Genomic DNA, 17546 nt, shown 5'->3' on the forward strand with positions numbered 1-17546 from the left:
TACTTAATCATGCGATTATCTAATCAGCCAATTGTGTGGCAGCAGTACAATGCATAAAATCATGCAGATACGGGTCAGGAGCTTCAGTTAATGTTCACATCAACCATCAGAATGGGGAAAAAATGTGATCTCAGTGATTTGGACCATGGCATGATTGTTGGTGCCGGATGGGCTGGTTTGAGTATTTCTGTAACTGCTGATCTCCTGGGATTTTCACACACAACAGCCTCTAGAGTTTATTCTGAATGGTGCCAAAAATATAAAACATCCAGTGAGTGGCAGTTCTGCAGATAGAAATGTCTTATTGATGAGAGAGGTCAACAGAGAATGGCCAGACTAGTTGGAGCTGACAGAAAGGCTATGGTAACTCAAATTACAACTCTGGACAATTGTAGTAAGCAGAATAGAATCTCAGAATGCACAACATGTCAAACCTTGAGGCGGATGGGCTACAACAGCAGAAGACCATGTCTGGCACTTTATTAGGACCATAGTGTTCCTAATAAAGTGCTCAGTGAGTGTATAATGGCAAAGCAATTAGCATAGGAATTAATATCAATTTGAAAACAATTTGAAGCTAGATTTGCTTTCATAGTTGTATTTACTGTGCCTTTTTTTTAACTTTGTGAGTAAATGCAACATGACAAATACAGTTGCCCCAATGATATTTGCACACTTAAATGAACAGTTAACCCAAAAATTAAAATTCTCCATTTACTCATTGTTGCAAACCCATATGACTTCCTTTATTACATGGAATACAAAAAGGAGATATTAAGCAGAGTATTCAGTCTTTGTCACCATTCACTTTCATTATGGGAAAAAGATGCAATGAAAGTGAATAGTGAGGTTAACATTTTCCATGACAGAAAGAAAGTTAAACGAGTTTGATACAACATGATGTTGAGTAAATGATGACAGAATTTTCATTTATCCCGGTGCAATGCCTTGACCTACAGACTTCCATTATACAGTAAATGCATTACTGTAAATGTGACTTTAAAAATAAATGAGGGATGGGTAGAAATTATTTTATGCTGTTGACAGAGCTCAAGTTGTATTAAACCTGGAATATTTATTATTAAGAATATTCCTTACTGTTCAAAAGTTATGAGAATAAACATAAGCAAAACTTTGAACAGTTGGTGGTAGTTGGTGAGTTAGAGACCCCAAATTTGTGTTAGTTATAGTTTAGAATGTCCTCAATCAGTGTGCCAAATTTAATAACTTTCCTATGTATTGTTCTATACAATACACGTTCAGTGCTTGGCCCCTAAATATAGCTGTAAGCAGAACAACGTGTACGGAAGTGTCACTGAACATCAGTGACCATGACTTAAGACTTTAATAAAATTAGGAGCACCAGATCTGGTTTTTGGTGTTTTTCAAATTTGCATTCTATGTGTTCTGTGTTATAAGTCAAATTAGAGATCTGTCTTTCAGCCATATTCATCTCATTAAATAAACTCTCCTCTTTGAGTCACAGTGGTCATTATGGTCAATGATACAAACATAGTGAGAGTCATTAAGACAGAAGCACTTGTGTTTATGTGTGAGGACTGTCATCATTCTTTTTCATATTTAATGGTCAGTAGTGTAGGAAGAGGCTGTTGGTCTCTTAGCAGCTACTGTATTCATTTTGCCAGATCCCACGCACACAAACATGCCAAACACAAATGCTCTGCTGATACCTAGCAACTTTTGCAACCCACACAAAGTAATGCTGTGCCAACAATTCCAAAGTTTAATACTTAAGGCTCCAAAACACTCCCTGTGAAGGTCTTCTTCGTCATTTGCTCTGAGCTAGAGAGACAGTGGAAATAGTCGAGCAGCAGTATACTGTTTGCAAACATACAGACACCAGCCACGCTGTTGAGGCCTGCTTTTAAAGTAGCTTTTAAATGTGAGGCACACACTGTCCTGACTACAGACTACAGGTAAAACATTAACCAATGTTACATTAAAATGTGTTATTAATTACTACATGCCTCTTTCTATGAATAGAATCCACATGTGATCAATAAAAGAAGCTATTTTAACCACTCGATGATTATTTAAATTAATATGTAGAGTAATGAGTCTGGTGCAACTACAGACAAGGTGCATGGAGAAGACAAAGTACAATCGAAGAGGATAAATCCAGCAAAACTTGTTGAAGGGAGAGATTTATTAGATAAAATACCGATGCGTTTCGGGACACACAAGCCTTCATCAGGGTTTACAAAGTTAAACTTTGTAAAGTATTATGTATGCAGTAGATACTCCGACGACTCAGCATTACAGAAGACTTCGCCTCAAACCGATTCAGTGGCTATCTTCAACTAACTACCAAGCTCTCAGCTCCTTCATCAAACCCAGCACCACACCCGGCCTCATCAAGAACAACTGACCGTAAAAAAATAAATAAATATAAAATGGATCTAGCAACATACTTCACACAACTGAGCCAGGTGGGCGGACTTATCTATATGGGAATACTCTCATTTCTTCTCCACCGTTGCCATCCACACAGGATTTGATGATGAAAACCTGAAATCCATTTACAGAATCGGACTCCCCACACGCCGTTGGAGGGAACTGCCAGAGACCGGAGACTACATGTTGGAGGAATATGTAATGTTAATCTTAGAGACACTCGCTTCAGAGGATCCTCCTCTCTCAATCCCGGTTCCAGTTTCCGAGTTTTCCACGCCTGAGTCCGCTCCACTCCATGTCACAGCAACACCTGAGTCTGCTCCATACCATGTCACACCCATGCCTGAGTCTGCTTCATGGCATGTCACAGCCATGCCTCAGCCTGTTCCTTACCCTGTCACAGTCACGCCACAGTCGGCTCCATGCCACGTCACAGCTACGCCTGAGTCTGCTCCATGTCACTTCATAGTCAATCCTGAATCTACTCCATGCCAGGTCACAGCCAAGCCTCCCACGGCCCCTGTCTCCAAGTTGAATGATCCACCATTGAGATCAATGCGTTGGGCCACAAGAAACCTTCCTCACAAATTATCAGCACCCACACCTGCCACAGACAACAAGCCAACGCCCATGGCCAACGAGCCAACGTCCACGCCTGCCACGGCCAACGAGCCAACGTCCACACCTGCCACGGCCAACGAGCCAATGCCCACACCTGCCACGGCCAACGAGCCAACGTCCACACCTGCCACAGCCAACGAGCCAAGAGCCATAAGTCTTGTCCATCCCATAGCCAACGTTACCAGTCTTGTTCCATCCCAGAGCCTGCGTTACCAGTCTCGTCCGTCCCAGAGCCAGCATTACCATTCTCGTCTGTCCCAGAGCCAGCGTTGCCAGCCTTATCCTTCCCAGAGCTGACATTGCCTACATTGGCCATCTGGAGGAGGAGGAGGAGAAGAAAGGCTTCCATTTCCAAGTCCCTGCCCATGCTCCTGACCACAGAGGTCGTTTCCCAGTCTCTGCCAGTGTTCTCGACCACAGAGGTTGTTTCCCAGTCTCTGCCAGTGTTCTCGACCACAGAGGTCGTTTCCTAGTCTCTGCCAGTGTTCACGACCACAGAGGATGTTTCCCAGTCTCTACAAGTGTTCTCGACCACAGAGGTAATTTCCCAGTCTCTGCCAGTGTTCACGACTACAGAGGTCGTTCCTGAGACTATGTCCATACTTATGGCCACAACCACAGAGGTCGTTCCCGAGTCTCTGTCTATGCCCACGATCACAGAGGTCATTCCCGAGTCTCAGTCCATGCCCACGACCACAGAGGTCGCTCCCGAGACTCAGTCCATGCCCACGACCACAGAGGTCACTCCTGAGACTCTGTCCATGCCCACGACTACAGAGGTTGCTCCAGAGACTCTTTTCATGCCCACGACCACTGATGTCATTTCCGAGCCCATCCTCCATCGTGTTGTTGATTTCGGTGTTGTTGCTATTGTATCACATGTGCAGATAATGTTACAAGAAAAATGGTCACTTCGAGAGTACTTCTGTGAGTCGGAATGCAAAAGAGGATAAGTCTCCACCGTTCCTCATAAGAGTTCTCATCTAGAAAATTATTAAAGGAAAAGTACTGGGAATGTAGGTGGGAAAAGGTCTTATATTCATTAGTTCTCATGTGATGTTCTCTCTGTTTGTGCATGTAAGATTACGATCTCTCCAAGCTGAGGGACTTCATGGACCAACAGGTGGATGCGTACATCGATAAGGGCATCATCGCCAAAGACGAAGGTGATGTCATCAAGAGAATCTACGGGAGCCTGTAGGAGCCACTAATCTACATAGCTTTTCATGTGACAGTATAACTGACTAAATACTTCAACTGGGCATACTAACACAGGTCTAATAATTTAACTCCTAATAAACATGATATAGTCTGCAACTCAGACAGTATCTGAGCAGAATATTACTATCCTGAAGGCAATATCGTCTCAGTGCAGTCAGCAATAGAACACAATCTAATGCTAGACGATCCACACATCACATCTGAGATGTAAATGTTCTTACTCAGTAGGACCGAATAACAGCATTTGCTAACTAGAAGTCTGAAATTCAGTGAATTTGGTGGTATGACTTACAAATCAGCGTAAAATAGAAGCTTTTGCACTTGTCCTTCTTTTGCAATAGATTTTACAGCATCATATACATATTTATCTGTATGTCATTTTCCTTTATGTATGGTATATAGCATTTTCTCTTTATTTGGTCTTATTTGAAGAAAATTAACCAGTATTGTTTCTAAATAAACCAAAAAATTAGCTTTTATTGTCAGTAAATTGCTTTCCTCTTCTGTTGTTGTTGTTGTGTCTCCCAGTCAGTAGGGGGCAGTCTTTATATCTCCCTTCTCTTTCTTAAGTTTGGTTTTCTGGGATCTGTTTCTCCACTTTTTGAATCTGTATATTTCACATGCTATAGATTGACAACAATCAAGTATTTTTTAAATGTAAATATTATGATCTTTCCAAAAATCTATTAAAACATTGCCTTTCTTTAATTATGTAACATGTGTGATAGTGTTTATTCATTTATTTATTGTTCATTTTAAATTTGGAAATATAAATCAAAGGACTATATAAAATGATTTTATAATGAAACACTAAACATTTAAATAGCTCTCTCAGAGCTATTGATTAGCCTTCCACAAACAAACTACATCAGAAACACCTGTCTTGTGAAATGTATACATTATATTGATATTAAAAATGTACTGTCATTCATTTGATAAGAAAGCTATAAAACCATGTCAGCTTCTGCCAGACTAAAGTAAATATATTAAAATATATAAAGTATATCAAAACGCAAATAAATCTAAGTTTTTAGACAACAATATCTACACAAAACACAGTAATCTAATGCATTACAGATATAATTTTCACATTTTCTGAAGAAAGTGTGAATAGTGTTTACACATTCAGAGGTCACCGGTATGATGCATGATACAGTCGTGGGTAGTTGTCAGGGTGCTACTATGCATTTTGCTAATGTGTTCTGGGTGTCTTTATTGTGCTTTGCTATGCAGTTGCTATTGTGTTCTGAGTGATTACTGAGTCAAAAGAGTCCAGTCTCAAATCTCTTTTTATTACAGTTTGGGTTGATATTACAGGCATTATACAGTTACAGAAATGTCAGTTTGGTTAGGCAATGTAAGTGTATTTCCTATTGTGATTTTACAGTACTGTAACATTTTTGATCAAAAGTTTTTTCCCTCCTGCTGCCTGAACATAGCGACTGTGCTGTACAGTAACATCATTTGTGATGTAGATGAGATTTTCTGGTTTGACCCAGTGTTATTATAGTTTTGGATTTTTAATTTAGTTTTTATTTCTATTTTATATTCAATTTGTCATTCCAAATTAGTTTTAGTTTAATTTTTGTTTTCTCAGTTTCAGATTAGTTAGTTTTTATTTTAGGTTTAGTTATTTTAGTTTTAGTATTTTTCTTTGCTGCCAAAGCAGAAGCATTTACTGGTATCATTTAAAATGTTTAACATCGTTACATTTCTCAGGGCAGTCTTGTTGTTACTGCTATCTAGTTGTATTGTCATGTTTAATCTGGATTGTAAATGTTGCACATTTTATAACACAGGGTGAATATGGGTAAAGTGACAAAGGATGTTTAAACTTGATCCCCATTGTATCCATATGAATTTCCTTAAATCATTACTAACTTAATCTTTGGTAAGTAAACAATTAAAGGGATATTTCACCCAAAAATGAAAATTCTCATCATTTACTCACCCTCATGCCATCCCAGATGTGTTTGACTTTCTTTCTTCTGTTGAACACAAATGAAGATTTTTAGAATAATATTTCATCTCTGTAAGTCCAAACAATGCAATTGAATGGTTGTTAGCACCAAAAAGCACATAAAGGCAGCATAAAAGTTAATCTATGTCCTCAGAAGTGATATGATTGGTGTGGTTGAGAAACAGATCAATATTTAAGTCTTTTTTTAATGTAAATCTTGACATCAGCAGTCTCCTTGGCGATCATGATTTCAAGCTCTATTACACTTTCTAGTGCCATCTAGTGCTCTGCGAACTCTATGTGTAACTGAGCTTGAAATCATGATCGTTCCTGTAGACTGCAATTGCAAGATGTACAGTGTAAAAGGAGTTACATTTTGGTCTGTTCTCATCCAAAAACTGATTAGATTACTTCAGAAGACATGAATTAAACCATTTATGGACTACTTGTATGCTGTCTTTATGCTCTTTTTGGAGTTTCAAAGCTTTGGACCCTGTTGACTTGTATTGTATGGACCTACAGAGCTGAAATATTCTTCTAATATCTTTGTTTGTGATCATCAGAAGAAAGAAATTCATGCACACCTGGGATGTCATGAGGGTGAGTAAATGAGAGAATTTTCATTTTTTGGGTAAACTATCTCTAACTTTTTGAGGTTTTAAATGGATGATTTTACTTTGGGATGTGTGGCAGAGCTCATTTCATGGCCAACGATGCGAAAAGCAATGGTAAAGAAAATGACAAAAAATGTTGAGGTGTAATATTTGTAAGTGTTACATTATGATTTATGATGTAAAAGTGTATAAGAAGATATACAAATTAATTCCAAATACTTTGTAGATATTTTCTAGAGAATACTTTTTCCTCTTTCCCACTTTACTGCTTAAAAAAATTGGGATTTGGTCAAAAGAGGGTCTTCAAAGGTTCCACTTCCCAGTATTTAGCATTTCTTCATTTTTACTTTCGACTAGAAAAGTAGAAGACACCCTAAGCTTTTTTCAAAGGTATAATGTTAGGTTATGTGTGTTTGGATCATATTGTAATTAAAAGTGCCAACAAATGGAAAAAATTTCAAAAGTGTCCTACTTTGCCCACATTCACCCTAATATATCAAAACTAAAACTAAAATAAATTTGAGACCATTTTTATTTTAGTTAGTTTTGGAGTTATGAAATTTTTTTCCAATAGTTTCAGTTTTTATTTTTATTCTAGTTAACGAAAATGTTTTTATTTAGTTTTAGTTTCAGTTTTTGTTAACTATAATAACACTGATTTGACCAGATTAGAGACAACATTCTGACAAAATAAATATGACTTCACATTCTTTATTGTTTTTCACCCTCTCTAATAGCTTGAGTGAATTATTTTGAGTGTGTAAACACTCCATTACAAAAACACTAATAAATACTGGCCCTGATGTGAATTTGGGTTGGTGTGATGGTGTCTATATGTGGATTTTACATGATTTACAGTATTAATATCTCACTTTAACAACTCAACCATTACAACAGTAGATACTGTATATAAAATAGATTTAATAATGAGAAAATAAAGACTCGACAACATCTCACTGTTACTGATTAAAGCTGTATGACAATATTACTGATATGATCTCTATATAATCTATATCGTTACATCACAGAGTTTCACAGATCCTTTATAAACACTAAACCCAGGATATAGAGGTTGAGTGAAGGTGGTCCGGACTCTGTGAATGAGAGTCATTATGTCAGAGACGCTGTAGAAGCACAAAGTTCCTGCATTGTAATCCACATATACTCCTATTTTGCATGGGCTGGAGGGTACAGGGAGTTCAGTGTGTTTGTTATTGTGCCTGAATGAGTAACTGGAGGAAGAACAGAACAAACTCCAGGACTGATCATTATATCCAAATCCACACTCATTTATCCTTCCCTTCCTGCTGATGCTCTTATATGACACTGATATGTACACACACCCACTCCACTCAAGCTCCCAGTAACAGCGTCCACACACATTGTCTCTACACAACACTTGAAATCAATCAAATCTGTCTGGATGATCAGGATACTGCTGGACTGTGTCAGTGTAAGAAGCCACTCTGTTCCTATCAGACAGACAGAGGTGTTTATTCACTGTGTTTGGATCCAGAGTGAACTGATGGAAATCTGATGGAGATAAAACACATCTGAATCAGCAAATACGAATTTAAAACATGAAAATAAAAGTCATTTTGTAACTGAACTTTATGTAACATGAACTGTCATGTATCAAGTTGTGTGTTTAGGAGAACAAATTAAATGATCCTTTTAGGGCTGCAACAACTAATCGATAAAACCGATAATTATCTATAATGAAAACGTCTTGGTTACTGTCGTAACCTCCGTTCCCTGATGGAGGGAACGAGACGTTGTGTCGATGTAGTGACACTAGGGGTAGCTCTTGAGAGCCCCAAACACCTCTGATCTTTGAGAAAAGGCCAATGAGAATTGGCGAGTGGAATTTGCATGCCACTCCCCCGGACATACGGGTATAAACTGAGCTGGCTGCAACCACTCATTCAGGTTTTGTGCTGAGGAGCCGAGACAGGGTCCCGGACATTCCAGCGGGTAGTACAGCATTGTGGCAAGAGGGACACGTTGTGTCAATGTAGTGACACTAGGGGTCCCTATGCCAAAACGCCATAACAGCTGAACTGTGTTATGTGAACTAGCCGATGCAGGTGCAAACAAGTTGCTGCGTGCGTAATAGCAGGTGCATCAGTCTGCACGTAGCCTCCCCCAATGCCCCATAAGACGTCATGTAGTTTCCCACACCCCTGAGGGGGGGAAGCGATGTAACTAGCATGGGAGCAGGCCGCGCCAGTCGCTGCCTTTTCTCTCTATGTTTTCTCTCCACAGAGTATTAGATTTGGCTGGGGCCAACTAACACTATTACACGTGCCAGGGAAGGTGTTCTTTCCCTTTCCTTTTCTTTCAGGGGGAAAAGACCCCGCAGAGACCACATCCTGCCTGAAGGAGAGGTAACATGTGGCAATACGTCACGTGGGCTCACCAGCCACACATGGAAGAAGCGCGGTGGTAGGTCCTGCCTGGAAGGGGAGGAGCTCTACAAACACAGCGACCGGGGGTAGAGAGAGCTCTGTCCAAGGGAGACGCAGGTCTGCCGACAGGGAGACCGTATTGCAGAAAATACATCACAGGGGGTTACCGGAGTAACCGGCACCTGTAGAGCACCTACCCCAGTACAGGGCATATTACCACACGTACTGGTTCTGTCTACGAATTCCTCTGCCGAATTCGTGAGCCACAGGGCTAGGAAGGAAGGACATCCAGGGTTCACATGTTCGTGAACTCGCATGGGAGAAGCAGCGCACGTCTTCGCCTCACAGAGGGGTATGCAAACGATACACCTGGCCAGCTGTCCCGTATTCCCAAAACTTACCTGTTTGTACCTGACAAAACATGGGATAAAACCGGTTCAACCCGGAGATTGTAAAATCTCGCAAAGATATTGGGTGTTGCCCAGCCCGCTGCCCTGCAGATGTCTGCTAGAGAGGTGCCATTGGCCAGTGCCTTGTAGAGTGTGCTCATATTCCCAAAGGGGCGGGCACGGCCTGGGCCTGGTATGCCAGAGCAATGGCATCCAATATCCAGTGGAAAGCCTCTGTTCGAGCAGACAAAGAGCTGCTCAGAGCGTCTAAAGCTCTGTGTGTGAACCAAGTAGATGCGCAAAGCACACACCGGACACAGCAACAACAGGGCTGGGGGGCCCGCATTCGCAGCATCCAAGTCGCAGGTGCTCAGTGTCCAGTCGCCGTGACAACGCCGGTCGTAAACACCGACTGTGTGACCCAAGGAGTGAGGAAAACGCTCTTTTTTTTTTGAAAATGTGGGTGAACACAAAACAAAAGGGAACATAAGATTTACCTCCCGGCCCTCCACCGGGGGACGGAGTGGTCTGGATACCAGCTCCATGGTTCCAGCGGACATCTCCCTCCCTGGGTCGTCCGTCTCAGGGGCACTTAGAAGCCATCTGGGTGCCTCGTGCCACCGTGAGGCGGAGGGCGTCAGCTTCCTGCGGGGGCCTCTGTGCTGGGGCAGAGGGCTGGGCTTTCGTCGCTGCAGGGGGACGCCCTCAGCGAGCAGACGGGGTAGGGGATCTTGAGCCACGCCGGGGCAAGATGTGTAGTATTGCCGCCTCCTGCTTCTTCACCACCGAGAACTGCTGGGCAAAGTCCTTGACGGTGTCGCCGAATAGGCCGCTCTGGGATTTGGCTGCGTTGAGAAAGCGAACCTTGTCTGCGTCCCTCATCTCGACCAGATTTAGCCATAGGTGGTGCTCCTGGACCACAAAGGTGGACATCGCCTGCCTGAGTGTTCGCACCTTGACCTTCATCGCCCAGAGGGCGAGGTCGGTCACAGAGTGCAGCTCCTGCATCACATCAGGATCAGGACTACCCACGTGCAGTTCTTTCAGTGCCTTGGCCTGGTGGACTTGCAGGAGGGCCATGGCATGCACAGCGGAGGCAGCCTGTCCAGTGGCACTGTAGGCTTTGGTCGCGAGAGACGACGTAGTCCTACAGTACCTGGAGGGTGATCCCGCCAGGTGTCGGTGTTTTGTGGGCACAGGTGCACTGCAACCGCCTTATCCACCTGAGGGATCTCCGTATACCCGTGGGCCGCCACGCCATCAAGGGTAGTGAGAGTGGACGAACTAGGAAGTTGTGTTCGTGCAGAAAAATGTGCCCTCCTCGACCTCGTCATTTCGTCGCACACTTCCGGGAAGAAAGGGACCGGGGGGCTCGGCTGTGAGTGCCGCCCCGAACCCAGGAACCAATCATCTAGCTGCGAGGGCTCAGGGGAGGGTGGAGAGCTCCACTCGAGCCAGACACTCACAGCGGCCCAGGCAAGCATGGAGGTCAGTTCTGCGTTGGCCTCAGACTGGGCGGGCAGAACCGAAGGTGGCAGAGCGATCGAGAACTCATCCTGCTCGCAAGCTCCGAAAGAGACGTTAAGCTGGCCGTGAGGTGAGCTGGTCTCATCTCGGAACTCAACGGGGGCAATCGAGCATGCTGGGGAATGGGAGGTCCGTGGGGATTTACCCGGTGGGTCCCCAAGCAGCCTCCAGCGCCAGCCGGGCAGGCCTCGTACCCGTAGGTAGAAGGCCCGGCGCAGGGGGCAGCTGGAGCTGCTATCCCCCGGAAGAAGGAAAGCCGCAACCGCAACGTTGCCATGGTCATGTTCTCACAATGAGAACATGAACCATCCACGAACGCTGCCTCAGTGTGATTACGGCCCAGACATGCGAGGCAGCACCCGTGGCCGTCGGAGGCGGAGAGATAGCAACCGCATCCAGGATTTACACAAAGACAGAACGGCATCTTTAAAAAGATGTTCACGTCAATGTGTTGCTCTAATAGAGAAAATATACTCTTTTGCAGGAAAATATACTCTCTTAACGCTGTCGAAGCGCCCGATCGTGCAGAAGGAGAGAAAACCGCTGGAATGCACCATATATCCAACAGCATACGCTTCTTATTTCAAGGTGAATGGATCGGCAGTGGAATTCAGCTCGCTGACATACAACCGCTCGGCTCCAAAGAAAAAATCTGAATGAGTGGTTGCAGCCAGCTCATTTTATACCCGTATGTCTGGGGGAGTAGCATGCAAATTCCACTCGCCAATTCTCATTGGCCTTTTCTCAAAGATCAGAGGTGTTTGGGGCTCCCAAGAGTGACAGAAAGGGAAACAGAGACAACTAATTTCATTATCGATTAGTTGGATATATGCAGCCAGCACGGAGAAGCTCCGTCAGTGACGTCACTTTACAGCCCAGTGTAAAATGTGTTGCATGAAAATGTACGGAGACAAAATTAAGTGGAAAAACACAACCCAAGATGCCCAGCACACAAGAGCACTTTATAAAACTTCAAAGAAAATCATAGTAAGCATACAGTTTAATGTGGAGCGGTTGCTGCATCAGGTGCGTTGAAAGAGGGCGTGTGTGCTTAGGAGTTGTTTCCCTCCAGCACATAACTTACATTTTACTGCTATTTTCTATGTTTTATAATGTATTTATAATGTATACATTTTATGAATTCAAAATCAGGCACGTATTTCCGGGTATTTCGCAAAACTGTTTGTTTTTACCACACGCGAGTTACGTGCATCCACGTCAATCAAACCGATCGTAATGGAGAAAGGAAGTGTAATCATTTTGATTAAACTCGTGCAACATCATACCACCGCACTTTCAGTTTCAATGTAATCAATCGTGCAGCTTTCATGGATGTCATGGTCATGTGTGCTGGTTTTTTGAAGTGTTTTAGATCTTTTCTCATCATGTAACCGCATGTAATACAATGAGCACCAGGATGAGACTTTTCAGCACAAAAGTGAATCTGCACTGAGTTTGCATATGATTGTACTGTGTTAAACTGTATATAATACTGAATATAATGTATAATAATCCTAAGGGTCCTGATATGTGATAGTCCTGATAGTGCCAAATTTGATGTCTGATTTCACCAGTAAAGTTATACTATGGCAAATATTATTTTACTGGATAAGCATGCACTACCCTTAATTTATTTTTGAGAAGAATACTTTAGAAACATGCAATCAGTGACAATACCATTTTAAAACTTACAGAATTAATTTAAAATACTTAAAATGTATGTAATCTTAGACTGTGTACAAGCATATGTATCTACATAATGATGTATTTTTCAGCTGGGCAGAATTATCAATATTTCTGTTCTGGTGTCACCATTGCCCTCTGCTGGACTGATTTTTTGTCCCACTCCATCCCTTTTACTCTCTAATAAACAGTACTTTTAAAGTTTTACAAGTAAAGGAAAGGAACTGTTTTGTATATGTCCTGAAAGTAATAATAATAATAATAATAATAATAATAATGAATTAAAACTTTTCATGATTTAGGCTTTGTTCAAAGTTTTGTAGTATAGAATCATGAATTCAGTAATGTAAATGTAACCAAATCTGTATACCCTTTATCATTTCTGTTTTTTTTTTTTTTTTAATTTATTTATTTTTTTGTTTGTTTGTTTTGTTTTAATAAAACACAGGGAATCAATTTTGTATCTGATTAATCAAATAAATAATCGAAGATTATCAAAATAATCATTACTCGCAACCCTAGATCCTTTATACAGATGTTAATTTACATGATCAATTATGATTAATGCTGTCTATCAGTCTGTCGTCTATATTAAGATTTTGAGATTAGATTTAGTAGGGTTCAAATAAGAGTATGTTTATTACGTTTATTAACTTCTGAGATACTAGCATCCTGTGTATTGTTATCATGTGTGTTTAAAATGTGTATTTCTGGACATTGATCAGTTTGAGTGTACTTCAAGTGAACTAGTGAGTGTTCAAGCCTCTGTTCTGATAATCCAGTAGTGTATTAGTTACAGTACTCTTAACACAACAACATGGGTTCAAATCACAAGTTGGATCTTTCCTGTAATGTATTCAATCATCATGGGTTTATTTCTCAGTAAAGGTGTGTTGCTACAGAGTCTGATAAATGCTGAGTACAATCTTATAATATTAACTATTTTAGATTAATCTATTTTAAGAATAGATCACTTTATTTTATGGAAAAGAACAGCTTGGACATTCTGCTAAACATTTCATTTTGTATTCCACAGAATAAAGAAAATCATACGGGTTTAGAACAATGTTGGAAAGGCTGGAAGAATTGTCATTTGTATGTGAATTATTCATTTTTAATTTTCCCCTCATTTGTGTCTGCATAAATGAGTCTCATGTTCTTTAAGGTATATGTGAAATGCTGTTCATTTTAAAGATGAAAAAACACTAAAAGGTATAAAGATAGCAGAAGTAATAGGGGTTCTTTCATTTGTTAGTGGCATGATTATGTTTCCTACAGAATCCATTTTAACAATGCCGTGCTGTAATTATTATTATTTTTTTATTTTTATAATAATATAAATTATATATTATACCATTTTTTTAATAAACGTGGAACATTTCAAAATGTAAATAACTTTTCCTTTACTTTTTATGTCACTCCTTCTCTGAAGGGTTTGAAGGGGCTGACTGCACAACACTGCAATTTACTTCATATTCTGAAAAAGACTTATGACATTTCTTTTTTCAGTTACTGTATAAGAACGCTGATGACCATTACCTTATCAAATATGAAACCTTTTGTAAGTATTTTAGCAGTATTTTGTGCTTGTTTTCTTTGTGACTTACATTGTAGGAACTCCTCTCTGATCAGAACAATGTTGACGTGTCTGACTAAAGGAATCATCAAACATAAACAGTGTCATTCTCATGTAAAGAAAAAAAAATTGTTCTAAGATGTTTTCTACAAGATATTACATGATGCATGACTCATTTGTAAGAGAGTAAATGAATGTTCAGTGTTTCATCTACCAGAAATCTTTTTAATCTCCTCTTTGCAGAAATCCTCCAGTTTGTCTCTCAGCTGACAGACAGATTGTTTTATATCTTCAACAGAGAGAGTGGAACTGACAGTAATTCTGCCTGTAGATTCTGGAGGTGCAGAGAGAGACTGGAAACACTACAAAACACACACAAATAAAAACACCTCATCACCTGCACACTTCTGCCTCAAACCTGCACTACAGTCAAATGATGCTGGTCTTGTTGACTTATCTTTAGTGACTCAAGAGCCAGTAGATGTAGTTTTCAACAGCATGTTCTTGCTAGAGAGCACTGTGGTGTTTTTCTAGATCTCTGTTACCTGCAGGAAATGGATGTGATCATCTGTGTGTGAAAGCTGCTCCAGCTCAGCGTCTCTCCTCCTCAGATCAGCGATCTCCTGCTCCATTCGCTCCAAGAGTCCTTCAGCTTGACTCACTGCAGCCTTTTCCTGATCTCTGATCAGCTGTGTCATCTCAGAGCGGCTTCTCTCTATGGAGTGCATCAGCTCAGTAAAGATCCTCTCACTGTCCTCCACTGCTGTCTGTGCAGAGCGCTGTTACACACATTACAATCACACAGTGAAAGAGCTCCAGCACTGGAAGAGAGTCTCAAACTTCTCTTCTGCTCAAAACTCACCTGATGAGATGCCACAGACTCTCTCAGCCGCTGAAGATCTTTCTCTCTCTCCTGGATTCTCTGCTTGTATTTTCTCTGGGTCTCTTTCAAGTATTTCTGTTGAACACAGATATAACAGTAAACATCAGAAATGATTCATAAAACTACATATCACAAAATTATCATATAAACGATTTAATGAATCAGATGTTGGAAAGGTTGGTGTGACATAGTGGAATGGTTCTGGACTAGTACACACAGGTGGTCAGTTTCATGCATAAATCATGATTACTACATCAATGTATAATTTTAGTTCATACCTGTTTCTCTGTCCTCTCTGCTGCAGCTGATACAGTGTCATGGTTTTTATGTTCATCCATCGTACACAGCAGACAAATACACTTTTGGTCAGAGCGACAGAAAACCTCCAGCAGTCGATCATGTTGAGAGCAGATCATCTCCTGGAGTCGTCCAGTGGCATCCATCAAAAAGTGTCTCTTACCTTTAAAGAGATTCTCATGTTGATCAAGGTGATTTTGACAGTAAGAGTTCAGACACACCACACAGGACTTGACAGCTTTGCATTTTCTTCCATTACAGACATCACACTCCACATCTCCAACTCCAGCATCATCAGGAACATCAGCTTGAAGTTTAGTCTTCTTCAGTTTCTCCACCACTTCAGCCAGCATGGTGTTTTTATTTAAAGCAGGTCTTGTAGTGAAGGTCTGTCTGCACTGAGGGCATTGGTAGACTCCCTTCTGATCATCCTGATTCCAGCAGTCTGTAATACAGCTCATACAGTAACTGTGTCCACAGGGAATAGTCACTGGATCCTTCAGTAGATCCAAACACACTGGACAGCTCAATTGATCTGAAGAAATATTGGCTTCTGCCATTTCACTGCATGTAAGCAGATAGAAAGACATACAACAGCAACACCACACTTAAGTTTCGTTTTCTCTGAAATGAATCACTGAAATAGTTTCCTGGTTCTTTGTTTGAATGACTTGTGTAAAATAGGTGTGTCTTTAAAGTGCAACTTGACTGTTATATAATGCACATTCACAGTTTAAACAACAGCACTGTTAATATCACACAAAAAATTTACCAATTCACAACAGTAAAAATGTTTACTGAATGCACATTTATTTGTGTGACGTGTGCAAAATAGGTGTGTCTGTAAAGTGTGACTCGCTTGTTATATAAAGCACATTAAAAGTAAAACATTTACCACAGTAAAAACAGTTATTGAATGCACATTTGTTTGTCAGAGCGCTTTTAATAATTCAACATTTCTACAGATAACGGTAAAGGGAAAAAAGTGTGTACTGATGGGGTACTGAAAAAGTTAATTTTTTTATATGATTATCAGTCCTTGGACAAAACAGAATAAAACATTCTGAGATAAACATGGGCTAAAGATTCACCATGACCAAAGTTAAAACGTAAAACACAATGGACAAAAAAAAAAAAAAAAAAAAAAAACTCAGACACACGATGAGAAATGTATTTTTATGTGTTTTCATAAATCTATCTGTGGCCAACAGTCTAGTTTGTCTAGTTTAGTCATGTTAAAGTCGACATCCTCTGTCTTTCTGAAGCTTGCCTCTCTATTAAGAGCACTACTGAGTGAATCTCTGCAATCCTTAATCAGATTTGACAAATTCTTTAATTTTATGCAGTGAAAAAATAACAGGCATTTACAATGATCTTATGTTAACTCTTATGTCATTATACAAAACTGCAATAACCATAATCGCTGCATTTGGCAGAAAATACTGTACTTGTCAAATGCTGTATGGATATACATATAAAGAGGTACAAATATACAGTACATGGATGTATGTATATATGTATATATAAATGTATACAGGGACAAAAAAAAAAATATGCATTCAGTTTTCATATGTATGTGCATCAGTTTAAAATGCAGCATTTTTGATAGTGCAGTACAGAAATATTAAAGGGGTCATGACATGAGGAATCAAATTTTCCTTTTTCTTTTGACATATCATTGTACTATAAAAACATACTGTAAGTTTCAGAACTGAAAATTTTCTTCTTAATAGAAAAAAGGCATTTATTTAAACAAAGCTGCAAAAATGGCTCGTTTGGAATTTGTGGTTTTGTGATGTTGCATACGCAACGGCTATTTTTCTGTCATTCCAGCCTTGGCCCCACCCACTGGTGCTCAGTTAGTCACACAGTTGAAGTGGAGAGAGATGGGGCTTGTTGTGGGAGATTCTTCTAAAGTGGACTTACACAGGACACCTTCATGTGACTGTCTG

At 40.5% G+C, this 17546-nt stretch overlaps 2 protein-coding genes across 3 annotated transcripts in view; one reads left to right on the plus strand and one right to left on the minus strand.

Annotated features, from left to right (window-relative positions):
- The window catches only part of LOC127456332 (secretogranin-3-like), a 35529-nt gene extending 30556 nt beyond the window's left edge, over positions 1-4973 (plus strand). For both annotated transcript variants that reach the window (XM_051724778.1, XM_051724779.1), the window contains exon 12: positions 4119-4973. In XM_051724778.1, coding sequence (XP_051580738.1) covers positions 4119-4237 — 119 coding nt within the window. In that variant the 3' untranslated portion in view covers positions 4238-4973. The remainder of the gene's footprint in view (positions 1-4118) is intronic.
- Positions 4974-5298: 325 nt separating this feature from the next.
- LOC127456333 (E3 ubiquitin/ISG15 ligase TRIM25-like) lies at positions 5299-16239 on the minus strand. The gene is made up of 6 exons (XM_051724780.1): positions 15576-16239; positions 15277-15372; positions 14960-15193; positions 14629-14776; positions 14446-14490; positions 5299-8364 (listed from the first exon to the last, which is right to left on the minus strand). The coding sequence occupies exons 1-6, from the start codon at positions 16182-16184 to the stop codon at positions 8237-8239; spliced, it is 1260 nt and encodes a 419-aa protein (XP_051580740.1). The 5' UTR covers positions 16185-16239; the 3' UTR covers positions 5299-8236.
- Between the last annotated feature and the right edge of the window lie 1307 nt (positions 16240-17546).

The sequence above is a fragment of the Myxocyprinus asiaticus genome, chromosome 18 (assembly GCF_019703515.2).
Source record: "Myxocyprinus asiaticus isolate MX2 ecotype Aquarium Trade chromosome 18, UBuf_Myxa_2, whole genome shotgun sequence".
Lineage (NCBI taxonomy): Eukaryota > Metazoa > Chordata > Actinopteri > Cypriniformes > Catostomidae > Myxocyprinus > Myxocyprinus asiaticus.